Here is a 23,242-nt window from a genome sequence, read left to right as displayed (position 1 = left end):
AACATTGACCTAATTAAAAGAGCAGCTTTGCTCAAAAGCCCACACCCGTGGTTCAGTCATAACTTCCCTGACTTGTCCAGTAACCAAAACTAGCCTCCAAGGAACAGCCAACTGAATCTTAGCTTATGCATACTTGTCATATTTTTTAAAAGTTGGCGTTTGGTGTGCATGTGAAACTGCAAGCTTGCTTCACCACCTTCAAAAATATTTTAATTGAATAGGACTGTACTGGATGTCCATGCCAATGTGTTGGCAGTGGGGTGGCCTTGGTGAGGAGTGGCTGGGGCTGCCCTGAGCCAGACACAGGTGGTTTCATCTGGCTCCAAAAAGAACCATGGCAGGGCATGGCTGAGCTCTTCAGTCAAAATGAGCTCTTCAGTCAAAATGGTGGCACCTTGAAGGAAACACAGTTAAGGAAGAGCCAGCCACAATGCCCCACAGGGAACAGAACAGAAAGACTGGGAAACAGCAGAGGACACACCAAGGTCAAAGGAGGAGGTGCTCCACACTCTGGGCATATACTCCCCTACTTCCCTACAGCCCACGATGAAATGCCAGAGCCAATATCCCATGCAGCCCATGGAGGACCAACACCAGGGCAGGTGAGTATGTCCAGGATGGACTGTAGCCAATGGAGAACCCACACTGGAGCAGGTGAAAAGTGTGGTGAGGAAGGAAGGGCGGAGAGGAGTTGTAATGGACTGGCCACAACGCCCCATTCCCTGTCTCCCCTGCACCACTCGGGGTGCACAGAGGAGTCTGAAGTGAAGGAGTGAAGTTGGGCCCACGAAAGGAAGAAGGAAAAATGTGGTTTTAATGTCTGTCTTTTAGTTTTACTCATTACTTAAACCTATTTTAATTTGCAATAAATTAAACTCATTTTCCCCAAGTCAAGTCTGCTTTGCTCAATACAGTAACTGGTAAACAATTTCCCTGTCTTCATCTTAACCCACAAGCTTTTACTTCCGATTTTCTCCTGTCACCCTACTGGCTGCGTAGGGAACCGGCCCTTAGCCAAAGCAAACCCACCACAAGGAAACATATGCAAGAGTACTTCCTCCTCCTTCGTTACTTGTTAAAAGGAAAATACAGTAATGATGGCAGACTTTGTCTTCAGGCTTTCCCACTGCACCAGCTGACTGCAACGCCTTGACAGCAATTTATACAAATAATGCTTGTATCTGTTCTTTCAAATGAGCATCCCAGGAGTCTCACCATCCTTCTCCAGGCTCTTATGAATCCTGAGTACAAATTCAGCTCTGAAGAAATGCTTTGTAGCTCTAAATGCAATATAACTGCCATTTACATAAAGGTTATCTTACTTTGGATTTATTCAGACATGAAAAGAATAAGAAAAATGCAATTCAATTTTGCAAAGCCCAGGAATCATAAAAATGCATTGAAGTAAAACCTTGGGGAAAGAAATAACTTATCTCTTGGAAGAAAAAATGTTTCTTTTCACTCTGTATTCTTACCCTCTGCAGCTGTTTTACACTAAGCTTGAAATTAACCTTTGAAACCAAGTACAACCCCCTTATCTGCCCTACCTAAATTTCACATTTTATGACTCCCACAGTTATCTAATAGACATGGATCTTAAGTCATCTATTTGTTTGTACACCTCAAAACTGTTTTCCCAGCACCCTCCTCCCCCAATTACTTGATCTCCTTTTATTGCTCCTAGAATGATTTCTTTTTGATGGAAAGCTCAATGTAAATTCATAGTGTTTCTTATCTAAGGAAGCAGTTCCATAGAAGAACACAAAACTCCTCAAGACAACAAAATGTAAAACTAGAAGCTGTAAACCTAATTTTGAAAATTACTTCTAGGTATCCTTTATAGTTCGGTACCTGGCTTCTAATGCTCTAATTGCCAATTCTTTAAAAACCTAGCTTGTAAAACAGAAGCAAATAATTTTGTACCATTATTCTAAAGATATTCAAATAGGAGAAAACAAATTGCAAATGAAAAAACTATGCAAAAAAAGGAAGATCTCAAAAATCACATAATTTTCTTCTGGAATAAAACCCATCCTCCTTCATTACATACATATGCATGTTTACTGCAACCACATATTCAATCTTAGAAGGATATGCACAAAATTGCAGGAACCAGAAGTGAGATACTCTTCTCTCCAGCCATGTTGGTAGTTCATTTATATTTAACTAAAAGGAAAATTACTCCAACCTTTTCTGCTTACATCACAGTCATACAAGAACAATCTCTAGGAGCTGCTTATTTTATCCCATCAGAATTTTCAAGATTTTATAACAAGTTCCCATTCTGAGCTTCAATAAATCCAAACCAGACATGAGTAACTGAAATTATTCTCATCTTATTCTAGAATTTAGATATATTTAAGTGGTCTGTTGCCGCATGAAGAACACACAAAAAAAATTCTTTTCAATGTATCTAATCAGAAAATCCATTTCATATGATTTTGCTTTGTAGGAAGAAATGGCTGGGGTACTGGGTGGATGGATTAATAGGATGTTTGACATATCCGGACCTTATTTTCACATCCAGTTTTCAAACTTATTTATGTATTTCTTACATATAGATTAATATTAGAATAGATTCTCATGAAACTCAAGCAACAAGTCACAAACACTATTTCGTGCCAAAATAATTCTGTTACTTGGACTATTACAATTTCTTCTTCAAAAGTAATATTATTCATAAGACATCTCCACAGTGAAAAACACTTAAAAAGTCTTAAGCAGAAAGAAGTATAGTTTAGAAAGACACATAGGTTTAGAAGAGTTACCTAAAAACTACTATCTTACTAACACTTGATGGACTACTTCAGTTTTTAACCAAAATATTATTTCAGCTATTAATTATTTTAATGTCAGTCTAAATTTTATACCTGATAGCCAAAATTTTTTCCCATATCTGTTTCTAGTGTGATCTCTCAGAGGACATTGTTTAAGTTATATTAACCAGCTGCATGCTGGAGCTGCAAGAGCTACAAAAGCAAACAGCCTACAGGTAAACATTTCAATTTTCTTTGACCCCAAAATGCATTCTGTAGTGCTTCTTCCAAGAAAACTGTCAAGGACTTCAGGACCAAAGATATTCTGAATAAATTCTACAGATTCAGTGCAGAAGCATTATACAGGGTTTATCACTACAAACAAGCTTGTGGGTGTGGGAATCACAGTCCTACTGCCGGTATGATTTAGAAAATATGATTCACAGATTCACAGAATGGGTCAGGCTGGAAAGGACCACAGTGGGCCACCTGGTCCAACCTCCCTGCTTGAGCAGGGTCATCCCAGAGCACATAGCACAGGGTTGTGTCCAGATGGTTCTTGAATATTTCCAGTGAGAGAGACTCCACAATCTCTCTGGGAAACCTCTTCCAGTGCAGTCACCTGCACAGTAAAGAAGTTCTTTCTCATGTCAGGTGGAACTTCCTGTGCATCAGTTTCTGTCTATTGCCCCTTGTTCCATTACTTGGCATCACTCAGAAGAGGCTGGATCCAGCCTCTTGAAACCCTTCCTTCAGCACTTGTGTACGTGGATGAGGCCCCCTCTCACTCATCTCTTCTCAAGGATGAACAGGCCCAGCTCCCTCAGCCTTTCCTTGTTAGAGAGATATTACAGTCCCTTAACCATTTTTGTAGCCCTCCGCTGGACCAGCTCCAGGACCTCCAGTCTCTCTTGTCCTGAGGAGCCCAGAACTGGACACAGCACTCCAGATGTGGCTTCATCAGGACTGAGTAGGGTTAGAATCACCTCCTTCAACCCACTGGCAGGGCTCTTCCTAATCCACCCCAGGACGCCACTGGCCTACTTGACCACCAGAACACACTGCTGGCTCATGGACAGCTTGTCCACCAAAACCCCCAGGTCCTTCTCTGCACAGCTGCTTTCCAGCAGGTCAGCCCCCAGCCTGTGCTGGTGCAGGGGGGTTATTCCTTCCCAGGTGCAGGACTCTGCGTTTGCCTGTGTTGAATTTCAGATGGTTCTTCTCTGCCCATCTCTCCAACCTGTCAAGGTTGGATGCAGGACAAATTCCTACCTGGGAACTCCTCCTGTGCACTAAATGTAGATATACACAATTATTGTCCTCTCTGTCAACACTGTTGTTCTATGACATTCTTAAAATCAGTAGTTAGAGAAACTAAAGTAAATTTGATGTTATAGCAGAATACTACAATTTAAAAAACCCCAATACAGTTCACGTAATACTTCCAAGGACTATATGGGATTAATAAAAATAATTATAAACACTTAATTACAAGCCTAGGTACTTTCTAACATCAGAGCCTAAGGAGAAGGCATAAAGTATTCTGAAATTCAAGCAATGGAAATGCTTTGGATATCTCATAGTGAGATATATGCTCTCTAGTATTTGTTCTTTGTATAGACTACTGATCCAAAGTATGTGCATTATTAATTGTCTTGTACTAGTGTATAGTACAGGTTGTACTTATAGAGCCAAATAAAATTCAGAGGGTGATTGTCACTTACAGACAGAGAAATTTAGATTATATTTAGGTTAATGCTATTTTGACCTAGTCTTCCAGAAATGTCACTTAAATAATCAAAATCCCATTCTATTCCTTCCTAAAATGAACCAGAAGAAGGGTTATCATTTTTAGACAAAATCTTCTTTAATCCCAAATAAACAACTACAGGTGAGAGTTATATACTTACTGTGCATGTGGCTGGCCTTCAAGTTCTGGTGCACAACTAAGGACTTAATTTTAATTTTAAACATAGCAAACCAGAGCTGGATAACTGTGCTCAAATTCTAGAGGCGAACACCAACAGAAACTCAAACTCAACTTGAGAAGAAATCCTGAAAACCTGTTATTTCAAGAAAATACAAATCCTTCTGCTGACTTTTTAGTAGTGAAGAAAAATTCCTCCAGGCTCCAGGACAGTAAAGGGCACTCTCCAAGGAGGAGGGGGGAAATTACAAGTCTGAGCACTGCAGCTCCAGCCATTCTCTCTGCTCTGCCCTGTGTCAGCTAAATTTTGTTGAATCTGAATAAACACTGAAAAACATTTTGGTTTCTGTGAAACATTATTCCTGAAAACACGTATTTAATTGGAAAATTCTTGATCTGCATTGCTAAAGACTCAGCTGACTTCTTTTAGCTGAATATGGTGAGAAGTAGGGGAAATTTTGGTAAAGAATCCTTAAATCTTTCGGCAAAAAGAGCAGTAAAGTTGTTTTCATGATCAGCCAGAACAGGTGTATATTTTTAAGGCCACAGCAACAAAGTTCTCTGAAACACAGAAGTAGTATCATGTTTGTATTAGAATCTTACTTAAGGAGATTTTGACTTGTTGAATCACTTATTTTCCTTAAATTACTTCAAAGTAGGTTACCTATTCTCTTGAAAAAATCCTAACAAATACTTCCATGATTTATAGTTAGTTTCTTCATGAAGCAGTTATTAATTTGGATCAAAACTTCTAATATAGATTTTGTAAGATTAATGAGTATCATGAACTTATTAACAAAAGAAACTTATTATACACACAACATGGTGATGTTCCTTTGGCAGCCAAAGGGAATTTTAGTCAGAGATGAGAAGAAGGATAAATTTGACTTATTGTACTTCCTTTTTTTTTCTGCTTTCAAATAATTTTCTTCCTTTCTGTAATTTAAAACTTCACATCTACGTCTTACATCTCTCTCTGACAGCACTGTAATACTGAATTATAATTTCCCTAGGACAAATACATAACTCCAGGGAAGTTATAGCAACAGAGATCAGACAACAAAAGACCTGAAAGGCCCCACACGCTTTTAGGTTACATTGAATGTTTTCTTGCACCTTTCCCTAGCAACCCCAACACCAGTAAGAGTATTTCAAGCTTCATAATCATCTGTCCTGACTTGCCTATAATACGGTGAGTTTACTTCATTCTTTGTTCCCAAACATACTGATCCAAATTCTGATCTCATGCACCTTGACTTACTGACTCCACAAGTTCTGCACTCCTTTGTACTGCTGTAAAATCCAACACTTTTTCAGCACCTAAATATAAAGCCAGGAATTTTTTACTTATTCCATTTGTCGTACTAATGTCTTTTACAAATATAAAAATATTAAAACTGTGCCAGAAAAACTCCTAGTGTATTCACAAGTACAGAGACAAAAAGATGCCAGTTTTCCAGTACAAACTGTACTGGTTAATATAATGATAAAATTATATGAAATAAATATTATTAAAAAATATACTGGCAAATTACTCTTTATCTGGAAAAATTCATCAGCCTTAGCTACACACACTACCTTCCTAATGAAGATCAGATTTTAAAAGAAGTTTATATGACTTTTAGATCAATGAACTCTAGAAGAAAAATGTCTTAGCTCTATCAGAGGAGGATCCTCTAACAGAGGATTGTGAATTTGGTGAGCAGTGAGAGTGGCTGCCACCTCTGAAGCAACAATAGAAAAGCTCTGCAGCATGCCACCTGGTTATATTAAGAAATCAGTGTCATAGTTTCTGTTTTCTCCATACACTAAAATACAGGAAGCATCTGCATTGAAGAGAAATGAAGCATGAGGACTATTGGATTATCCTGCAGAACATTATCTAGGAAGGCAGACATTTCCAAAAGTACACTATAAGACTACATTAATAAATACAGATATTTAATACAATTTCTGAATAAAACGTAGGAATATAAGCTTAATGACACAATCAGCATGCTTCCCAACACAGATTTATAATTCCTTTAAATCCACTTTAAAGGGGTGATGCAAGGCTATCAGGCAGGAGTATGTTGTTACTACCTGCAATTCTATTCATGCGAGATATAAAGCATTTGTATTATTTGAATTTAACCCTGATCTAAGACAAAGTTAATCTAAAATAACTTCATTTTCACCAATACCATTCAAACCACACTCTGTCTCTTGCTTTTGGACTCACTTCCTTAAGGACACTATTTCTCAGTGCTTACACACTAGAACACAGCAAATTACTTGAAAATTCCTAAACCAGTAGCTAAAAATGGATTTTGGTTGACATCCATTCTCCTTCTGCAAATTAAACACACTATTTTGCAGTCACTCTTGGAGATTTTTGTGGAAAGTTTCCATGTCACCAATAGATAATGCACAGCATAATGTTTTCAGCTGGTAATACTAGAATATGCACTTGCTGAGCAAAACTTACACATTGACACAGCCTACAAAATAATCTTTTTTGTGTGCTGTTTGCCTTTTCAAAATGTCTGAATGCAGGTCTTTGTGCCTTTAAATAAGTACACTCTGCAGCTATTTCTGAGGAGAACCAAAAGTGGAAATATATTTCCCAGAGTAAGGAATCCATAAAGAGACTGAATTATCTAATCCTTTTACAAGATGGGGAATTAAGCCATTCTTATGGCAATCTTTTATCTGCTGCTGGCTTCAAACCATTATCTCACAGGAGAAAAATTACAGTCTTTGTCAGTCTTTTCAGACTTAACACTCTTTCTTCTCCTGTGAACCATTTTTTCTAGGACTTATGAAAGAGTTTTGTGTGTGAGTGTGCATTTGTGTCTTTAAGAGCTATATTAAACCGCTATCCAGAGCCTCAAATTATGACCAACAGGCTTCCCCAAGCTCACGATCTCCTGGCTTCCTCCCTATATCTTTTTCACCCAGAAGAAACTGCTGTGGCAAATACACATCACAGTGTTGCACAAAACAGAAAGAATCTATAAACATTGCCATAGAGAATTAGCTTGCAAAGCACACATCAAAGAGAGCAAAGGAAAAGAAGGGAGAAAAGCTTGGTAAAGCACTTGTCTCTTTAAATTATTGAGGGGGTTAAATGGGTTTTGTAGAGGAAAAGAGAAAGAGATGTCTTGACAAGACCTACAAATGAAGGACAGAATGAAGAGGATGCTTCCCTCCACTAAATTGAGAGACAGCAGAATAATCTTCAGGAGCAGCAAAATAATATTAATTTCATATTCAAATATGCTCTTACTGCTTTCATTTTTACTAATCAAGACTAATACATTCAAAAGATCTAAAAAATCCTTTATATCTGCTGTTAGAATTTCTCCATGGCACTTTTAAATGTTCACAAGTGCACCAACCTGCTCAAACCAGTTCTCTCTTTCAACAGCCAGCCTGAAATAAAAAAAACCTCTTAGGTACTGTTGAACAATAGTTCTTACAAAAGATATTCTAGTGACACCTCATCAATTCACAGCATCTTATGCTGCACTCTTCCTGCATAACCAAAACCAGATATTAATACCCTGTCAGTTAAGTTACAGCAGGGCTATCTCCAGATAAAACTGGTGCACTGCCACATCTCCAAAACCAGACTTATCATGAGAAGATGTATGTATAAGATGTAATTCACATGCAAATTTTATGTACCTAGTGCTCAAGTTTCAAGTCTAAGCCTATTTTCACTAACATGTAAACACTTCTCCTTCTCCAAACAAATGGAAGTCTTCCATTATTTTTATGCTGATTGACAGCTATTTAGGTCAAAAACAACAAGTCTACCCCATATGTGCAGACTATAAGGAAATAAAATAGCTGTTAAATCTAACACAGAGGGAAATACATCATCTGAAAACACTGGTCACTTCACAGCTTACATAATTTTTGATAACAGATGATATTTTTATTTTCACAATATTTTGTGGAACTTCCAATAGGACTGAAATTATTGCTTGTTGAATTTACCAAGTGGGAAATTCATGCAAAAAAAAGAGGGAGGAAAGAAGTCTGATCTTTCCAAGATTTCTGTCTAATCACTTCATGTAAATTTCCTGTCTTACATTGTTCCCTTCCCAAGACACTGTTAAGATTTTGAAAATAGAGAGACTTTGGCCATTCTTCCAAAACACACATTCATTGTGAGTTTGCCATGAAACTAATTAAGGTCTAGGACTAAAATTATACTATCTTGTGCATTTCAGAGGTCATCCATGAACCCAAAAAGTAATTTGAAATCACACAGATATTCTCCATTTTGCATACAGTAAGATGTTCTAAAGAAACAGAAGACAGTGAAAGAAATGGCAAGCCAGTGTGTTACTCTGACAACTTAGCAAGTCAGCCTACCAAATCTTGAAAATTTATTTATGGTCTCTGTTTCTGATAACCACTAAGGCTAGTAAAAATATTTTCTGAATGACTTTCTTCTTCAGTGTTTTTTCTCTTGTTTTGAAAGAATAGGATACTAAAGTGGTACACCACTCCAGGAAGGGAAAGATAAAGTGATTTTAGCTGTACTTAGCACTTAGAAAATCCAAAGACAATGAACACATTATCATCGTTATTTATGCATCAAAATTGGGCAAATTAATCGCTGCCCAAACTCAGCTCATCAAAAAAGCGAAGTGAAAATATACCTTTTTTTTAACACAGCTTTTTTTTCCCTGTAATTATTTTTGTTTTTCTACTTTATAAGAAGTTCCAACAAGCCAAAGGAAAAATATGGGGTTTGTTCTCAATTTTCCAAAGTGAAAGGAGATTTTTAAAATTTATAAAGCACTACCATATGGAGTTTAATTTACTTGTTTGCCACTATTAAAAGGAAAAATATGCAAATAAAATATTTTGTTTAGGACAAAGTCTGTGAAGCTGGCACAAACAAACATGAGGAAAATTCAACTCTTTTAAACAAGGGGTCCAATAAAACTAAGGTTACAAAAAAAATAGATAAAGAAAAAAGAACGTAAAATAGTGACCTGATTCATCTGGAATGTTTAGTACTTTCTTCACTATAATAATAGCCACTTAGAAATAATACACAGTCAGATAATATGAAATGCCTGACAGGAAAGAAAAAAAAAATGTGTATATAATCAAAAGTTTTGATACGATTTGAAGACATAAACCTCCTCAAAGTCTGTACATGAACACTAATCACAGAATTTTTCCACCAACATTCATTCTGTACCAACCACTTCAGTTTGGAAACAGTTTTTTTCCCTTGGTACTTTGAAGTAATTTGTTCCCAGATTTCAGGAAAATTAACAAACCAGAAATTTCTGCCAGAAACTGAGTCACTACACTGGCCTTACCACTACTGGGCAGACATACAAAGACTATTCTTTATGCAAATACATGTACAAAACCACACATTTACCTGTGCCCATTCCCCAGTATTACATCACAGTGTACAGAGCCAAGCAAGGGATTATATGGAGAACTTGAGAGGTTATTCTTTCTGACACATCTGTGTATTATTGATTAATAATAATAATATTAGAGTCTATTAAGAAAAACAGGCAGTTATTTTATATTCACTGTAATCAGGTGTTCTCCTAATTCCATCACCCCTTAACACTGCAGTTAAAGAGATGATTATAGTTCATGTAAACATACCTGAACCACCTTTAAATTAGCATCTGCAGATTTCCTTCACAGAGCAGTTTTGACAATTCATGTAGCAGCTGAGGAATATTTGCACATGCAGAACTTTTCCTGCTAGAATTCAATGCAGACATAGCCTTTTATGATGTCACCCAGGCAGCACATACTGTTACATACAGTCAGGATAAGGGGAAAACAGTCCATGGAGTTTCAATGTCATTTAGTCCTGCATGCATTTTCAAGGTATTACTCCCTTTGAGGTGACTGATGCCAGAATGGCTCTGTTTGGGAAAGAAATCTTACAGTCTGACTTGAACAGCAGCAGTCTGCTGAAAACAGAGCAGAAGCATCTACTGTGATGGCTTAGTCTAATCTGGCAGAACATAAACCTAGACCACCTGCCAAAAAAATGCACCAGAAACAAAAGTTACACCCTTCCTTCTTCCAGGACCTATGCCATCTACAGGGGATGCCGGAGGTTGCCCCTTTCTCACCCTACCTAATCAGCCTCTATCCCGATGTTGCATGGTGCAGTATCCATTCCCTGACACCCTTCCATCCCCAGTTCTAGAGTTATTTTGGGATTACATGCCTGGACAAGGTAGGAGAACCCATCTCATTTCAAAACACAAGTCAGCCATGAAAATGGTTTCTGTTCAGGGAACACAATGACAAACAGAGCAGACTATTCATAGACAATAAGGAAGGGATCTTGTGCAGAGTGGAAGTTGAGGAAGATCAGCAGGCTTCCTTCCTTTACTTGAGGAAATCTTCCAGGACTCCATTATCGTTGTCCATTTTTTAAACGTAGTTTTTAATCAGTATTTATGATCTTACTCATAGGGGTTATTAATTTCATTAATTTTTCTCTTTGTTGCCTGAAGTTTCAAGAGCGTTGTCTGATTACAGTGCATACAGTAAAATGGCTTTTTAACAGCAGTTTTTCCCTATTTACAGACATCTGCTTTTCTGCTTTTGATAATTAAACTAGATTCACTTGTCCAGCTTCAGACTATTTTCTTCACAGCTCATTATCAAGTTTTCCACCAAATGCTTCTTTATGACCTCAAGTCTCATTAGTATTGCTAGAGCTTTGTGATACTGAGATAAAGCACGTCCATACAAACTCTAAGATTATAAAATGGTTGAAGCTAGATTAACACCATAGAGTTCCCCAGCCAACCAATTAATTCCTGTTCTTTTCTAGAGATATATGATGGCCAATTCAAACAACAGTTCCATAGTTTCCACCATTAATCTGAAGTTTATGACAAATTATAGCTGGCTCCTTCAATTCTTCTGTCTCCTCCCCTGTAGGTTCCTGGGCTGTGTGTCATGAAGATCTGCTCAAAGTCCAGTGGTGTATGGCAGTGAACTAATATGTGATTCTTAAATTTCATATAGTACCACACAGTTTATATGATTATATCCCAGGTATGCAGGGACATAGTGGAGACTACTGGAGAAAACCAGACTTAAAAAGATCCAAATTGTTAAAGAAAAGGTAACTGGTAAATAAACAAGCTAACTTGAAGACTGTTTGGAGGACAAGACATCCTAAAGGAGTAAAACTCACAGATGATGCGCAGGGTAACAATGAAGGTTTCACAGGCAAGGCAGACTGGCATGAGAATTTTTGAGTACTTTCTTCAAACTAAGTTTTCCAAAAATATCTATAATGGCAGCATACACAGAGCACCTCATTTATTCTACATTAACAGCTCAAGGATACAAGTTACTACACTTGAACTGTACTCTACATCCCATGGTGACAGTAAGAAAAGCCTCATTTATTTTTTTTTAATGTATAGATGTAATTTGTTTGTTTATACCTATATTTTTGATTCCTCTAATATGTTAAAAGGCCTTACTACACTGTCCTTTTGCTTTAGCTAATCTTAAAATATTAACTAAAACATTGCATCTCAAACCCACATTTGTATGCGACTAGTGCTCCTTCCCAACATTCTTGTTCAGAAGCCTTCAAGCTTGTGGCACAGTATGTTTTCTATAATCCCATTTCTTTTTTAATCACATGCAACCCCTTTTTTGTATTCTATTGATGTTAAAAAGAATGAATGCAGCCCTTGCGCTATTAAAAACAAAAAGCTTCTTACTTTCAGGAATGCATTGGCAAGACTCCACAAGAACAAGATTTAACTTTTGAGCATGGCAGTGGGCATACAAGGCTAATGGGTGGTCCTTAAAAAAAAGAAAAAAGAAAAAGAAAACCCCCTGTAATTCATTCAATAGTACATTAATATTATCTTTTACCTTATGGTTGATTAAATTCTTGCAAAACGCTCAATGTGCAAATAACAATATAGATGAGAAATATGGAAGTGTTGTTTGGCTTTCACAAATTGTCATTTAAATCTCTATTTAACCCATACAAGTTTTGCTAATGTGTGAGGATGTCTTATGATTCATTGGCCAAACCTGAAATTCATTTGTTTTGCCTGTATGTGAGAAAGGATTCACAAAAACATGTTACAGAATGAGTCAGTCTATTTTTTAAGTCAGTCAGACCAACTGTGCCCTTAGAAAAAGAAGGAATTATTACAACAATTTTGCTCAAATAATCTAAATACAGATCTGTTTTACTAGAAGTGTCCTTGCTAATTTTTCAGGCTAAATAGAAAAAAGCAAACCTTCTAAATACAGGGTGGGGGTTTTTTGTAGCCTTTTTTCTCTATCTATAAACCTTGTTTTGTTCCACCTTGTGAATGATGTCACCCCTTTATTTAGATGACTTAATATGCTACTTAACTTGCCCTGTAGTCCAAGAGCAGCTATGGGAATAACATTGTTCTGGGAGCTACTTCCCCTTTTGAAAAACCTCTTAAAGCTGTTATCCATCTGCATTTCGCTCATCGTGTGTGAAACATCTATACAGAAAACAGTAAGCTCTCTGTTTCTTACAGTTATATGCCAGACTACAAACCAATTTATACTCCAGTAGAATTAACCCTTCCTTTAATTTCTCATCTCCCTCTGGGAATTTTTTTGCAGGCGGTGTTGGTTTTTTGGGGTTCTGGTGGTTTTGGGAAGATTGTTTCAGTTTTTTAAATCATAAGCTGTAAAAACTGATTTGGTGTGATAGCTTCAAAGAATTCCCCATTTTTATTTCCTAGATGTCTGGGTGGAGAACTTTATCTTCTTTAAAAATAACTGACCTGGTCTGTGATAACTATCTACCTATTTATTATTTGAAGATGATTGGTGAAATTATCATGATTGAAGGTTAAAAATCAGTTTCTAAAAAAACTTACAAGTTTGGGAGTTTTATTCTAGTTCAATTATGTCAATTCTGAGTCTCATTTCTTATGATTAACAAACAAATTTGTACTTTTGTCTAAGAGACTTAGGGCAAGTGAGAATATTTTCCCAAATACAGTGCCTCAACACCATTGCAGGTTTCCTCCACAATATAAACTGGATTTAGTTGGCCTTGTAACAAAGTTGGTTTTTATCTCTAACTATAGTCACTTCCATTTGGCATTCCTTTTTTGTGGTACAAAGGGAAGGAGCTAAACTGGAGCAAAATGAAGTCTGATCACAAGTATCTCAGCATGGAGTAAACCATTGGTTCAGTCCATTCTTCTCACAAGTCACTGTGCTCTCATTGTAGGAAGCTCCAGAAGCCACAGAAATATAAGACATATAGCTGCACCCTACTGCAGGTGGTTTTATTTGGTATACAAAATGAAACCAGCACTCTTCTCAGGCTAAGGTAACCTACACATAGCCATAGACCTGCTCACTCTAATTCTCAAATAATGAGGAGGCTAACGATCTATGGCAAGAAAATGTAATCCTAGAAGCAGGAGTGTCCAAAACTTACACACTATTTTAATGACAAAGTAGGGTGGAACTTTGATAAGAATATTTGTCCTTTCCAAGTGGGAAACAAAATATTAAGCCAAATTAATTAAAGCTAGTACTGAAAAACTCCTTTGATTGTTTAAATAAACCTCTCTCAGAAAAGCTCCAATATACCCAAGAAAGTGGGGGAATGTCTGAAGGAGGTGTCATAGAAGGTAAATTGACTGGAGAGTAATCAGAGCAAAGCATTTAAAAAAATACAGCAAGGTGAAAGAAATCAATTATGCAAATGCACGAGTAAAATTCAACTTTTTGTCTGAGCCATGAAGCACGTTTTCTAACATTTGGAACTTTGCCAATTAAATTTCAAGTAAAAAGTCGTTATTTCTCCTAATGACAGCCAAAATACCTTCAGCAACCCTAATTTGCTAATCTGACTTGACAAACCCTATTATCTACAGAACACTACTGCCATTAATAGCTCAATTAATTTCAAATCACTTTGTACAACTGAAAAATGAGTAACATTAAGAGGAAATATATCTGTTTAATTGTAAGAAAAAGCATGCATAACAACTTATATTGACTTCTTTTTCAATTGTATTCAAACATGTCTACAATCAAATCACATAGTATTTATATATACACTGTACAGCACACAGGACTACTTAGAAAATCGAATATGAAAACACAAAAATATAATTTCTAAAACAAATTAATACACTACTAGGTTCTGTATGACCTTACATCAAATACTAGCCTTTGTCATTACAATGGAAACAAATGCCAACACTGAGAAACTGAGTCAGTGAGATGATCCAAACACTCAGACTAATTTTATAGAGCAGTATTTTCAATGGCCATATTACTGACTAACAGAAAATCTAATTGCTCTTGAAACCAAACAGGAAGAAAACTGTCTTCATGTCTTACAAGCCACTTGTTCTATGCAACTGTCTGTACCCACTACTTCAGCTGCTCCCGACAAAAACCCTGTCAAGGTACTGAAGGGAGAGCTAACTGTACTAATAACTGTCTTGAAGAGAGGAAAGGTGTCCTCAGTAAGAAGGAAGGAATGCTCCAAAAGAATGGATAGACTTTATCGCCTTGAAGAAAAAATGAGCTTCCTCACTACTGAATACAATAGAAATACCCACTTTTCTCTTTTGACTTCCCTTGCTCCTGATGAGATTGTGTATTTTTTTAATTCCTTCAAAGTTTAAAGAAACTGCTAAACTGCAACTAGAGTGAAAAGAATCAGTCATGGTAGGCATCATCTAGTTCTTCACCAACTTCCTTAAACATGGTAGGAAAATTAATGAAGGTGTATAGGCAAAATAAAACACTGTTTTGCGTTCTCTGGTAAGTGAAGTGACAAAAGGAATTTTGTGAGATCTTTCTCTCCCAGCTCATATTTTAGAGGGCAGAATCGTTTATTACAGGGAGTTAAAGAACAACAGCAATAGCCAAGGTTGCTAGGTTTGGCTCAAGATCTGAGCTGTTTGTTCCCTGGTGTGCAGGATTGAGAGAATATATAGTATCTCGGCACCTGCTGTTAGCAGCTACTTTAGGGAATTCAAAATTTAATTAACCTCCATAGTAATCCATAAAAGATGTTATGTAAGTTCAGAACGACCATTTAGAAAACGTAAGGTTTCTGTATTCCTTACCTTTCTACTTGTTAATCCATGGACAACGGATGGCAGATGAAAAAATGTGCCACACATTCATGTAGGTAGTTGTTTGGAAACATTTTACAACATAAGCAATTTGTTTGTATGAATTGGGAAGAATCCCATGACTCGCTTGTTTGCTCTTTTTGCTCTTTTCTTAAAGCATAAGGCCACACTGCTGACAAGCAAAACTCTAGAATTACAAGGCCATCCAGTCACTGCTACTCTGACAGTGCTGTGAGCCGAAGTTCCCTGAGGCTCCACAACCCTGCTAAAGAGATGCTATTGCACGAGTGATTCATTATGCCTGTAGTTATGCTTCCAGAGCATCAGAAAATGTCTTGAAGCCCCTCTGTCTACATAAGTGCTTTAGAAAACTAGTAATTTATGAGAAAAATGGGGGAAAAAAGTAGAAAAGAGTAGGGTGGCATATGGCCAAACTTTTGACTTAATTTCACCACAGGTTGCTTTTTATTTACAAGCGGCTAATCCGCTCTCAAACTACACAATAGAGCAGCCATTGGCAAAGGCAGGCAGATAAAATTGGCATGCCTCTGTATTGTTCTTGTTAATCTGAACCATTAACAGAAGGGTGAGAAGGCTAGTTTTGTCATTTAAACAGGCTTAAATCCTTTCTCCAAATGAGCTTTTGTCTACATAGAAGAATTCATCCAGGAAATTTAAGGGGTTTCTGTTAGTGTTGCATTCTCGAGTTGACTAAGCTACAGGAATACCAACCTGCTTATTTGGCCTTCATACTGTAAATGCAAAAATTATTTCCAGCTGTCAAAACCGAAAGAGGTTCAACCTGATTAAATTATTTCTCAGAGATGAAACAGGATGAGATTATAAAGTACTAAGAAGCAACTATTTGAAATCCTGAACTGCACCTGTGCAACTAAATCTCCATTTATACAGGTGCTTTTCAAATTGGATTTGAACCTTTAAATTCCCTGATTCATCCCCTGAAAAACCACAGAAGCTCAAATAACTAATGAAATTCAGAGACAGAAGGGCTTAAAATAGTTTCAAGCTGTGAAGTAAGGCCTCAGACTATGTTCTTTGATGCATTGTTGATGCGACATATCAAGCATAAACATAAGTTGCACCATTCAAATGCCAGAGGTGATACGGTAGTCAGTAGCTAAGTAATTTTTTTTTTCTAGCACAGGAGAGGTCATCACCTGGCCAATAAGCACAATACACAGCCAAATACCTGGGGAAAAAATGCATTAGTTAGTATGATCTGGTTTTGTTTTGATTTTACCTGGCACATCTTGCACATATATTCAATGTGACCTTTGCTTGAGGCTCAGCCGTATGAGCACTTCGAGTTTGATTGAATTTGCTCCCAGAAGATACCACACTTGTTACTCCTTCCATTCTGAGATCATCAAGATCCTCTGCAACAAGACAGAATGATGGGATGAACACATGGTTAAATTTTGTAGCAATAAAGGAGCCTCACCTGTAGAATCACTAAAAAATGGAACTGCTCAAAAATCAAGAAGAAAACACAATTACTTGCATACTAATGGGAAAAGACATTTGAGAGCATTTTTATTTTTTTATATTATCATCCTCTTATAAGGGATTCCTTTAAAAATATTCAGTATCATTTCCACATCAAACCATGTTGCATATTTTTAAAATCTTTATTTATCTGGTTCATTTCTAAAAAACTTGTCATCAAGAGATGCTGTCCAATAGCAAGACATATTGAAGACAAAAATAAATTTTTTGAGTGTATGCTACTCCTCTGTGGTTTTTTCATCATCTATTCACTTAGCAATGAAAAAATATTGCTAAAATAAAAGTGTTCTGCTAAACCCAGAAAATGTGAAATGGACAAATATATCACATTGAAAGGGACCATAACATCCATACTTAAATCTACCATATTCCTGTAATATGGGCAACTCATAATAGTAACTGAATTTTCAGCTATTGTAAAATCATTCACATTTTAAAGGGAGACTGCAGAGGTTCTCAGGGAATTTTTTTCCCAAGATCACATTGGAATAGTGTAGCTCAGTCAGATTGTAAATGTATTCTCTTGGTTTACAGTCAGGCCATTCTTTAGATATTAATCTCTATATTTTTTGCTAACACAAAACAGGCAAGTTCTCTATGCCTCATGTATCTATAAATACCAATTTTCAGTTGTTTATAAATTGATTAGACTTTAACTGAAATGTAAACAAGCAAAGCACTGGTTAGCTTCTATGAAATGACCATATACTGACCATGTAACCATTCCATGTACTGACTGATGCATATGGTTTACAGTACACAGTATGTCATCATCTACTTAAAATGTCTTCCATACATATGTTCATTTTGTAAATGTAAACATATTTCATATGTTTACATTTACAAAAGAAACCTAATGTTAAAGGATCTAAATGAAGCAGGAAGTACAATAAGATTTTAAATCCCAATATCAGATGGAGAAAAATCACAGAGAACCTTAAAATCAGAGGAGGCATATTAGAATTAATATCCAATTAAATTCAATTAGAATTTAAAATACACAAGTAATCATTATAGACACACAATGGAGAACCAAGGTGCTTTTCAGACACAAAAGAATGAGATACAATCCCCCAAATCTTTTCCTGAAATACTTCTCATTGTCCTCTATAATTCATAGACCCTACTCTTACCACTGTGCTTCAAACTCAGTGAAGTGTGGTAAGATTGTCAGGATTATGTCATGTTAACAACACTCTTTTGGGCAGACACACATTTTAATATGCAACATTCAATAACAGCTAGGCTAAACTCAAATGAAAATTTTGTGACCAAAGTCCTTAAACTACATTTTCTTCTCTGTAATGTTTTATTTCACTGCTTAAGAAAACTCTCCTCCCCACCACCCCCCCACCAGCCAATTTGTTGCCTTGATATAAATTGACAACTGTACTGAAGTTTCTGTCATCATTTTACACCATTTCAACATATTTTCTGTTAAATTTCATGTATGGTTAATACACAAACTAATTCAAAGGACCTGGAAGGTTATATGATAAGAGAGCTATGAAATCAATCATCTATGAGTCATTTCAGAAAAGGTATTCTGTATTTGGAACACATTATATATTAAAATAAATACAGTTAAATTGTGCTTTAAAGAGGTGCGAAAATCTCCATATTTTTTAACAGATGTAAACCACTGGATGAATTACAGCTTAAAAGAAATTGAAGCATATGCCTCAGGCTTTTCTCCCACTAAACAGATGTGATTTCTTTAAATAAGGTTTTCTACTGCTCTCTGCTTGATTAACTTTTGGCTCTCAGACGAGTAAGTGTTTCAACAAAGCAATGATATAGGCTGCCCTCCATGATAACTTTTATGTTTGAAGTTGTATATCAAACCCATGCCTTTTTGTCATTTTTAGTCAACTACCAGCCTTTTTCTCTCAAGAGAAAATTAAGTGAAAGTTTGTCCAAGAAATGTGGATTCAAGAGCTGCCTGTAGTTGTAGCCAATAGACAAGTAGGCAGAATAGTATGCAGTATTGATTTATTGTCACATGGTGTTAGACCAACAGCAGTAATGTGCACACAAAATGCAGATTTAAAATACCAAAACCTTACATCATATACAATTGTTAATTTTTCTCACGGAATTTTCATTGATCTAATTCAACATGGGATGGAATTCGTCCATGGCAAGCTACAAAAAGCTGTTTAATAATATAGCTAAGCAGAGAAGTATAACTCCATCTACCAAATCCAAAGATTAACTGTAGCATTTGATTTAATTTGATTACTGCACCTCCGCATCAGCATGGAATGATTTCAGTTTCTTCTGGATACCTCAGATTTACAGTGCAGATATTGAACTTTTTTCTCACTAAAGCAACACAGCTTTGAGAAGCTGCCTGGTTTGCAATACCCAAATGGGATTGGATGGGGATTTTTGAGTTTGTAAGCAAGTTTATATGCCATCTTCCAGATCAACCACATTCATTGTTGAAGGCCTTTAATTAAAAAAAACCCCAACAAAACGACAAAACCCGGCAGCAATAAAACAATAAATCACACAGAAGTTTGAGTACTAAACTCTGTATGTATGTGTATATATTGTTCATAATAATTCATGTATGCTTTGCAGAAAAATATTTGATCACAAATAGGAAAGTTATTAATATAAATACAATCAATGAATGCAATACAGCATTTTAAGAGTGAAAAAAAAAAGAGAACTTCAAAGGTTCAAATGTTTCTATGTACCATCGGAAAGAACCAGTCTTAGCAAAATAGGATTTCATTGAGAAGTCAATGCAGTTACAGGGTCTGGACACAGAATCTTTTCTCTTTCTTTGTATTCTTTGCTAGACCAACTAGCAATGATATAGCTGAGTGGCTCCGTGATTTTATTGAGCAGCAATGAGGTAATTCACTGAGAAAAAAGAGAGAGAAAAGCCAAGCTGGTGACTGCTTGTGTCACAAAAGACAAGAATACGGTGAAACTTCTCAAATCCTTAGAAAATGGTTATTTATCTTTGTATAGTGATAGGCTGGAAGTTCACATAAATGAAGCAATCTCATTTATGCTAATAAAAGTTTGTTATTTTAATGCATGACTGTTCACTGTATTTCTTTAATGTTCACTCTCTCCTATTCTCTAAATGAATAGGGTATGTGAAAACCCAGCCCCGGTCCTATAGCAATTTCCATTAAATATGTTCCATGTGGTTAAAAAAAGTACCTGTGAATCAAGCAAAAAGAACCTTACATTTTTATCAAATCAGCAATTTACCAAAATCAATTCACACAGCTGCAATCATCATGCTTTGCCAAACAACCACAGACAAAAATACTTGAAAGTGAGATAAAGACCACAAGTGTAATATAGCACAGCACAGAACCAGATGTATTCTAGATTAATAATAATGCCGCACTAAGCTTAATTCTTTGTGATTTTTTTAAATAGAAAACTTTCACCAAAAGGGAAGGGGGAAAAAAGTTATCTATTTCAACTCTACAAGAATATAGCCCAATAACAAGGTCATGTTTTTAAATAGGACATTGTTTACAATTATTTACTTCCTCTCTTTTTTGGGAGGAAGCGATGGGGAGAGGGAAAGGGGCACTCACTAGTGCCAAGTATTCTAGAAACTGTGCAAGATTGCTTATTGTCTTGGGAATCATTTTACAAACACATATAAGACTTGCACACCATTCACTTTAAGGACAGAGCTCTTCTTACGCAAAACTCCTATAAAACACAGTGAAAGCTTAGTTGCACAGAAGGATCATGTGCTGTACTGTTTTATATGATCCAGTCATGTGTACATCAGCTCATGTGTTGTACTATTTTATATGATCCAGTCACTTCTGTCTCCTTCCTCTATTATAAAACATGTAGTAATTTCCCAGGAGTACTTCAAGTAGTATAAGGTTCAAAGCTGGAAGCAGTCTATGACAGCTCAGTTTGTCTGTTCAGTCTAATACTAAGAAAAGCACTAAATGTTTTCATGTAAGAGTAAAAATTCAGATAATGAATTCTGATTTATGTTCTTGCATGCCACCAGGCAATTCTGGTAAACCAGTAAAATAATGCCTCTTTCTTTGAAACAATGAATTTCTCAAGGTAGTGTTCTTACATTGTGGCAGACATTGACGTATTCCTTGTATATAGCATTGATTTGTCAAGGCCTGTTGGCTGATGCGCAGACTCTTAATAGGCTCTACTAATCTCATTTGAAAACAAACAAATAAACAAAAAAAAACCCCAACCAACCAAAGAAACCCCAGAATACAAACAACAACAAACCAAACAAAGAAAAAACCCAAAAACGCAAATCAACAAAATCCTACTGCTGATAGAAGTTCTGCTTTTGGAATCTAAGCTGCTTTATATGTCATACTTTTATGTGTCTTACTATGTAAACCAATCCTCTTTGGTTTGGATAAATTATCTTGCCAAATATCAAGAGATTCCAGTAAAAAAGACCACATTAATTCCTAAAGAAATAATGTGACTTAGGCTTCCAGACACAGAAGAATCATTAACTTAGAATATCTGATGCTCCACTCCTGAATAGGGTATTTTAAATATTTGCTTCAACAGATGGAAAACTGGAGTTATCTTCTGCAGTACACTAACTACATGACATCTTTTGTTTCTTCAATGTCATGGAGCAGACAACGTTGTTAGTCTGGTACATATGTTCTAATATGATTTTCCAAAAACATGTTCAAATACCAGAATTTTGCCTAGTTCAGACCCATGCCATAGACTTTTGATACAAATATTCTAAATACATCAAGAGACTTTTACTCCTTAGATTTTTGAACACAATGTTCTGAAGATATCTTACTTAAGAAGCATCTCAAGTTGACAATAAATTCCCTAAACGTTTGTGCTTTCACTGATGGATGCACACAAACCCAGCTGAAACATGATGCTGCTGAGTCCTTGAGTTTGCACATCTACCTCTACCTGTATCAGTTGTCAGAGCCAATCTAGCAGAAATTCACTCCACAGTCTAAAAACCACAAAACCAACATGGGAGTAGGGAAAGCAGCATTGTTTGCAGGTACCGAAATATACAATGAATCATTGATTCGAGTTCTCACTTCTAACCACAAGAGTGAGTGGAATCTTTCTTCAGTTTCTCCCTCTTTCTATTTTCCCCCAGCTGGGACTGGAATTAACATTGGAGGTAGCCTTTTCTGATGAAGATGTTCTAGTTTCATTAAAGCATGCTTCAGTATCTTAGAAAAACCACATGAAGCACTGGCCCACAGGGCTCCTGCTTATTCTCCCTTTTTCTACTAGGCATGATATTTGTTTATGACTGAAAACAAATGACTTGCGGTCAAGACTGATGGAACACTGAATTAGAGGATGAGATGCAGATTAGAGGATAAGATGCAGTGCAGGGGCTTCAGAGCCTTGCTCCAAATTAGGCAGATGAAGTTTAAAACACAAATCTTGGATATCTCAACTGCCCAAACCACTGAATGCAAAATTATGGCCTCATTTTATTTACATGAGAAAGTCCACAACCACAGCTGAAAAGAATTGGCATCATGTCCTCTTATCATTCCCCTACTGGTAAGCCAGGGATCTAACATCATCTAATAACCACTGCTCACCCACCAGTTCAGCCACTATAACTGACTAAACAACTATGGTTGCTCCTTACCAGTAGGGATTTCAAACTCATTGGTCTAAGCTATCAACCAGGCAGTTTCATTCAGTGCTAATGAATTATTTCAAAAACTTTATTTTTACAATAATGGGAATCTATTATTGTTTGGAACACTTGAATTACTTCTACATTTCCAATGAAATAAAATTTAGAATATTTCACTTGCTGTATCACATTCTGCAATGCATTACTGCAATTGCCATAATTGTACATCAGTGCTTGCACAGTAATAATACAGAACCTCAAAAAGGTCATAATGAGATAATACACA

General features: G+C 36.4%; 1 protein-coding gene across 5 annotated transcripts in view; it reads right to left on the bottom strand.

The window, feature by feature from the left end:
* C26H8orf34 (chromosome 26 C8orf34 homolog) overlaps window positions 1–23,242 on the bottom strand; it is a 152,358-nt gene that overhangs the window by 34,970 nt on the left and 94,146 nt on the right. For all 5 annotated transcript variants that reach the window (XM_048286775.1, XM_048286778.1, XM_048286780.1 and 2 more), the window contains one exon: window positions 17,071–17,206. In XM_048286775.1, the coding sequence (XP_048142732.1) occupies window positions 17,071–17,206 (136 nt within the window). The remainder of the gene's footprint in view (window positions 1–17,070; window positions 17,207–23,242) is intronic.

The sequence above is a fragment of the Corvus hawaiiensis genome, chromosome 26 (assembly GCF_020740725.1).
Source record: "Corvus hawaiiensis isolate bCorHaw1 chromosome 26, bCorHaw1.pri.cur, whole genome shotgun sequence".
NCBI lineage: Eukaryota > Metazoa > Chordata > Aves > Passeriformes > Corvidae > Corvus > Corvus hawaiiensis.
This window is presented reverse-complemented; position numbering and strand designations above follow the sequence as displayed.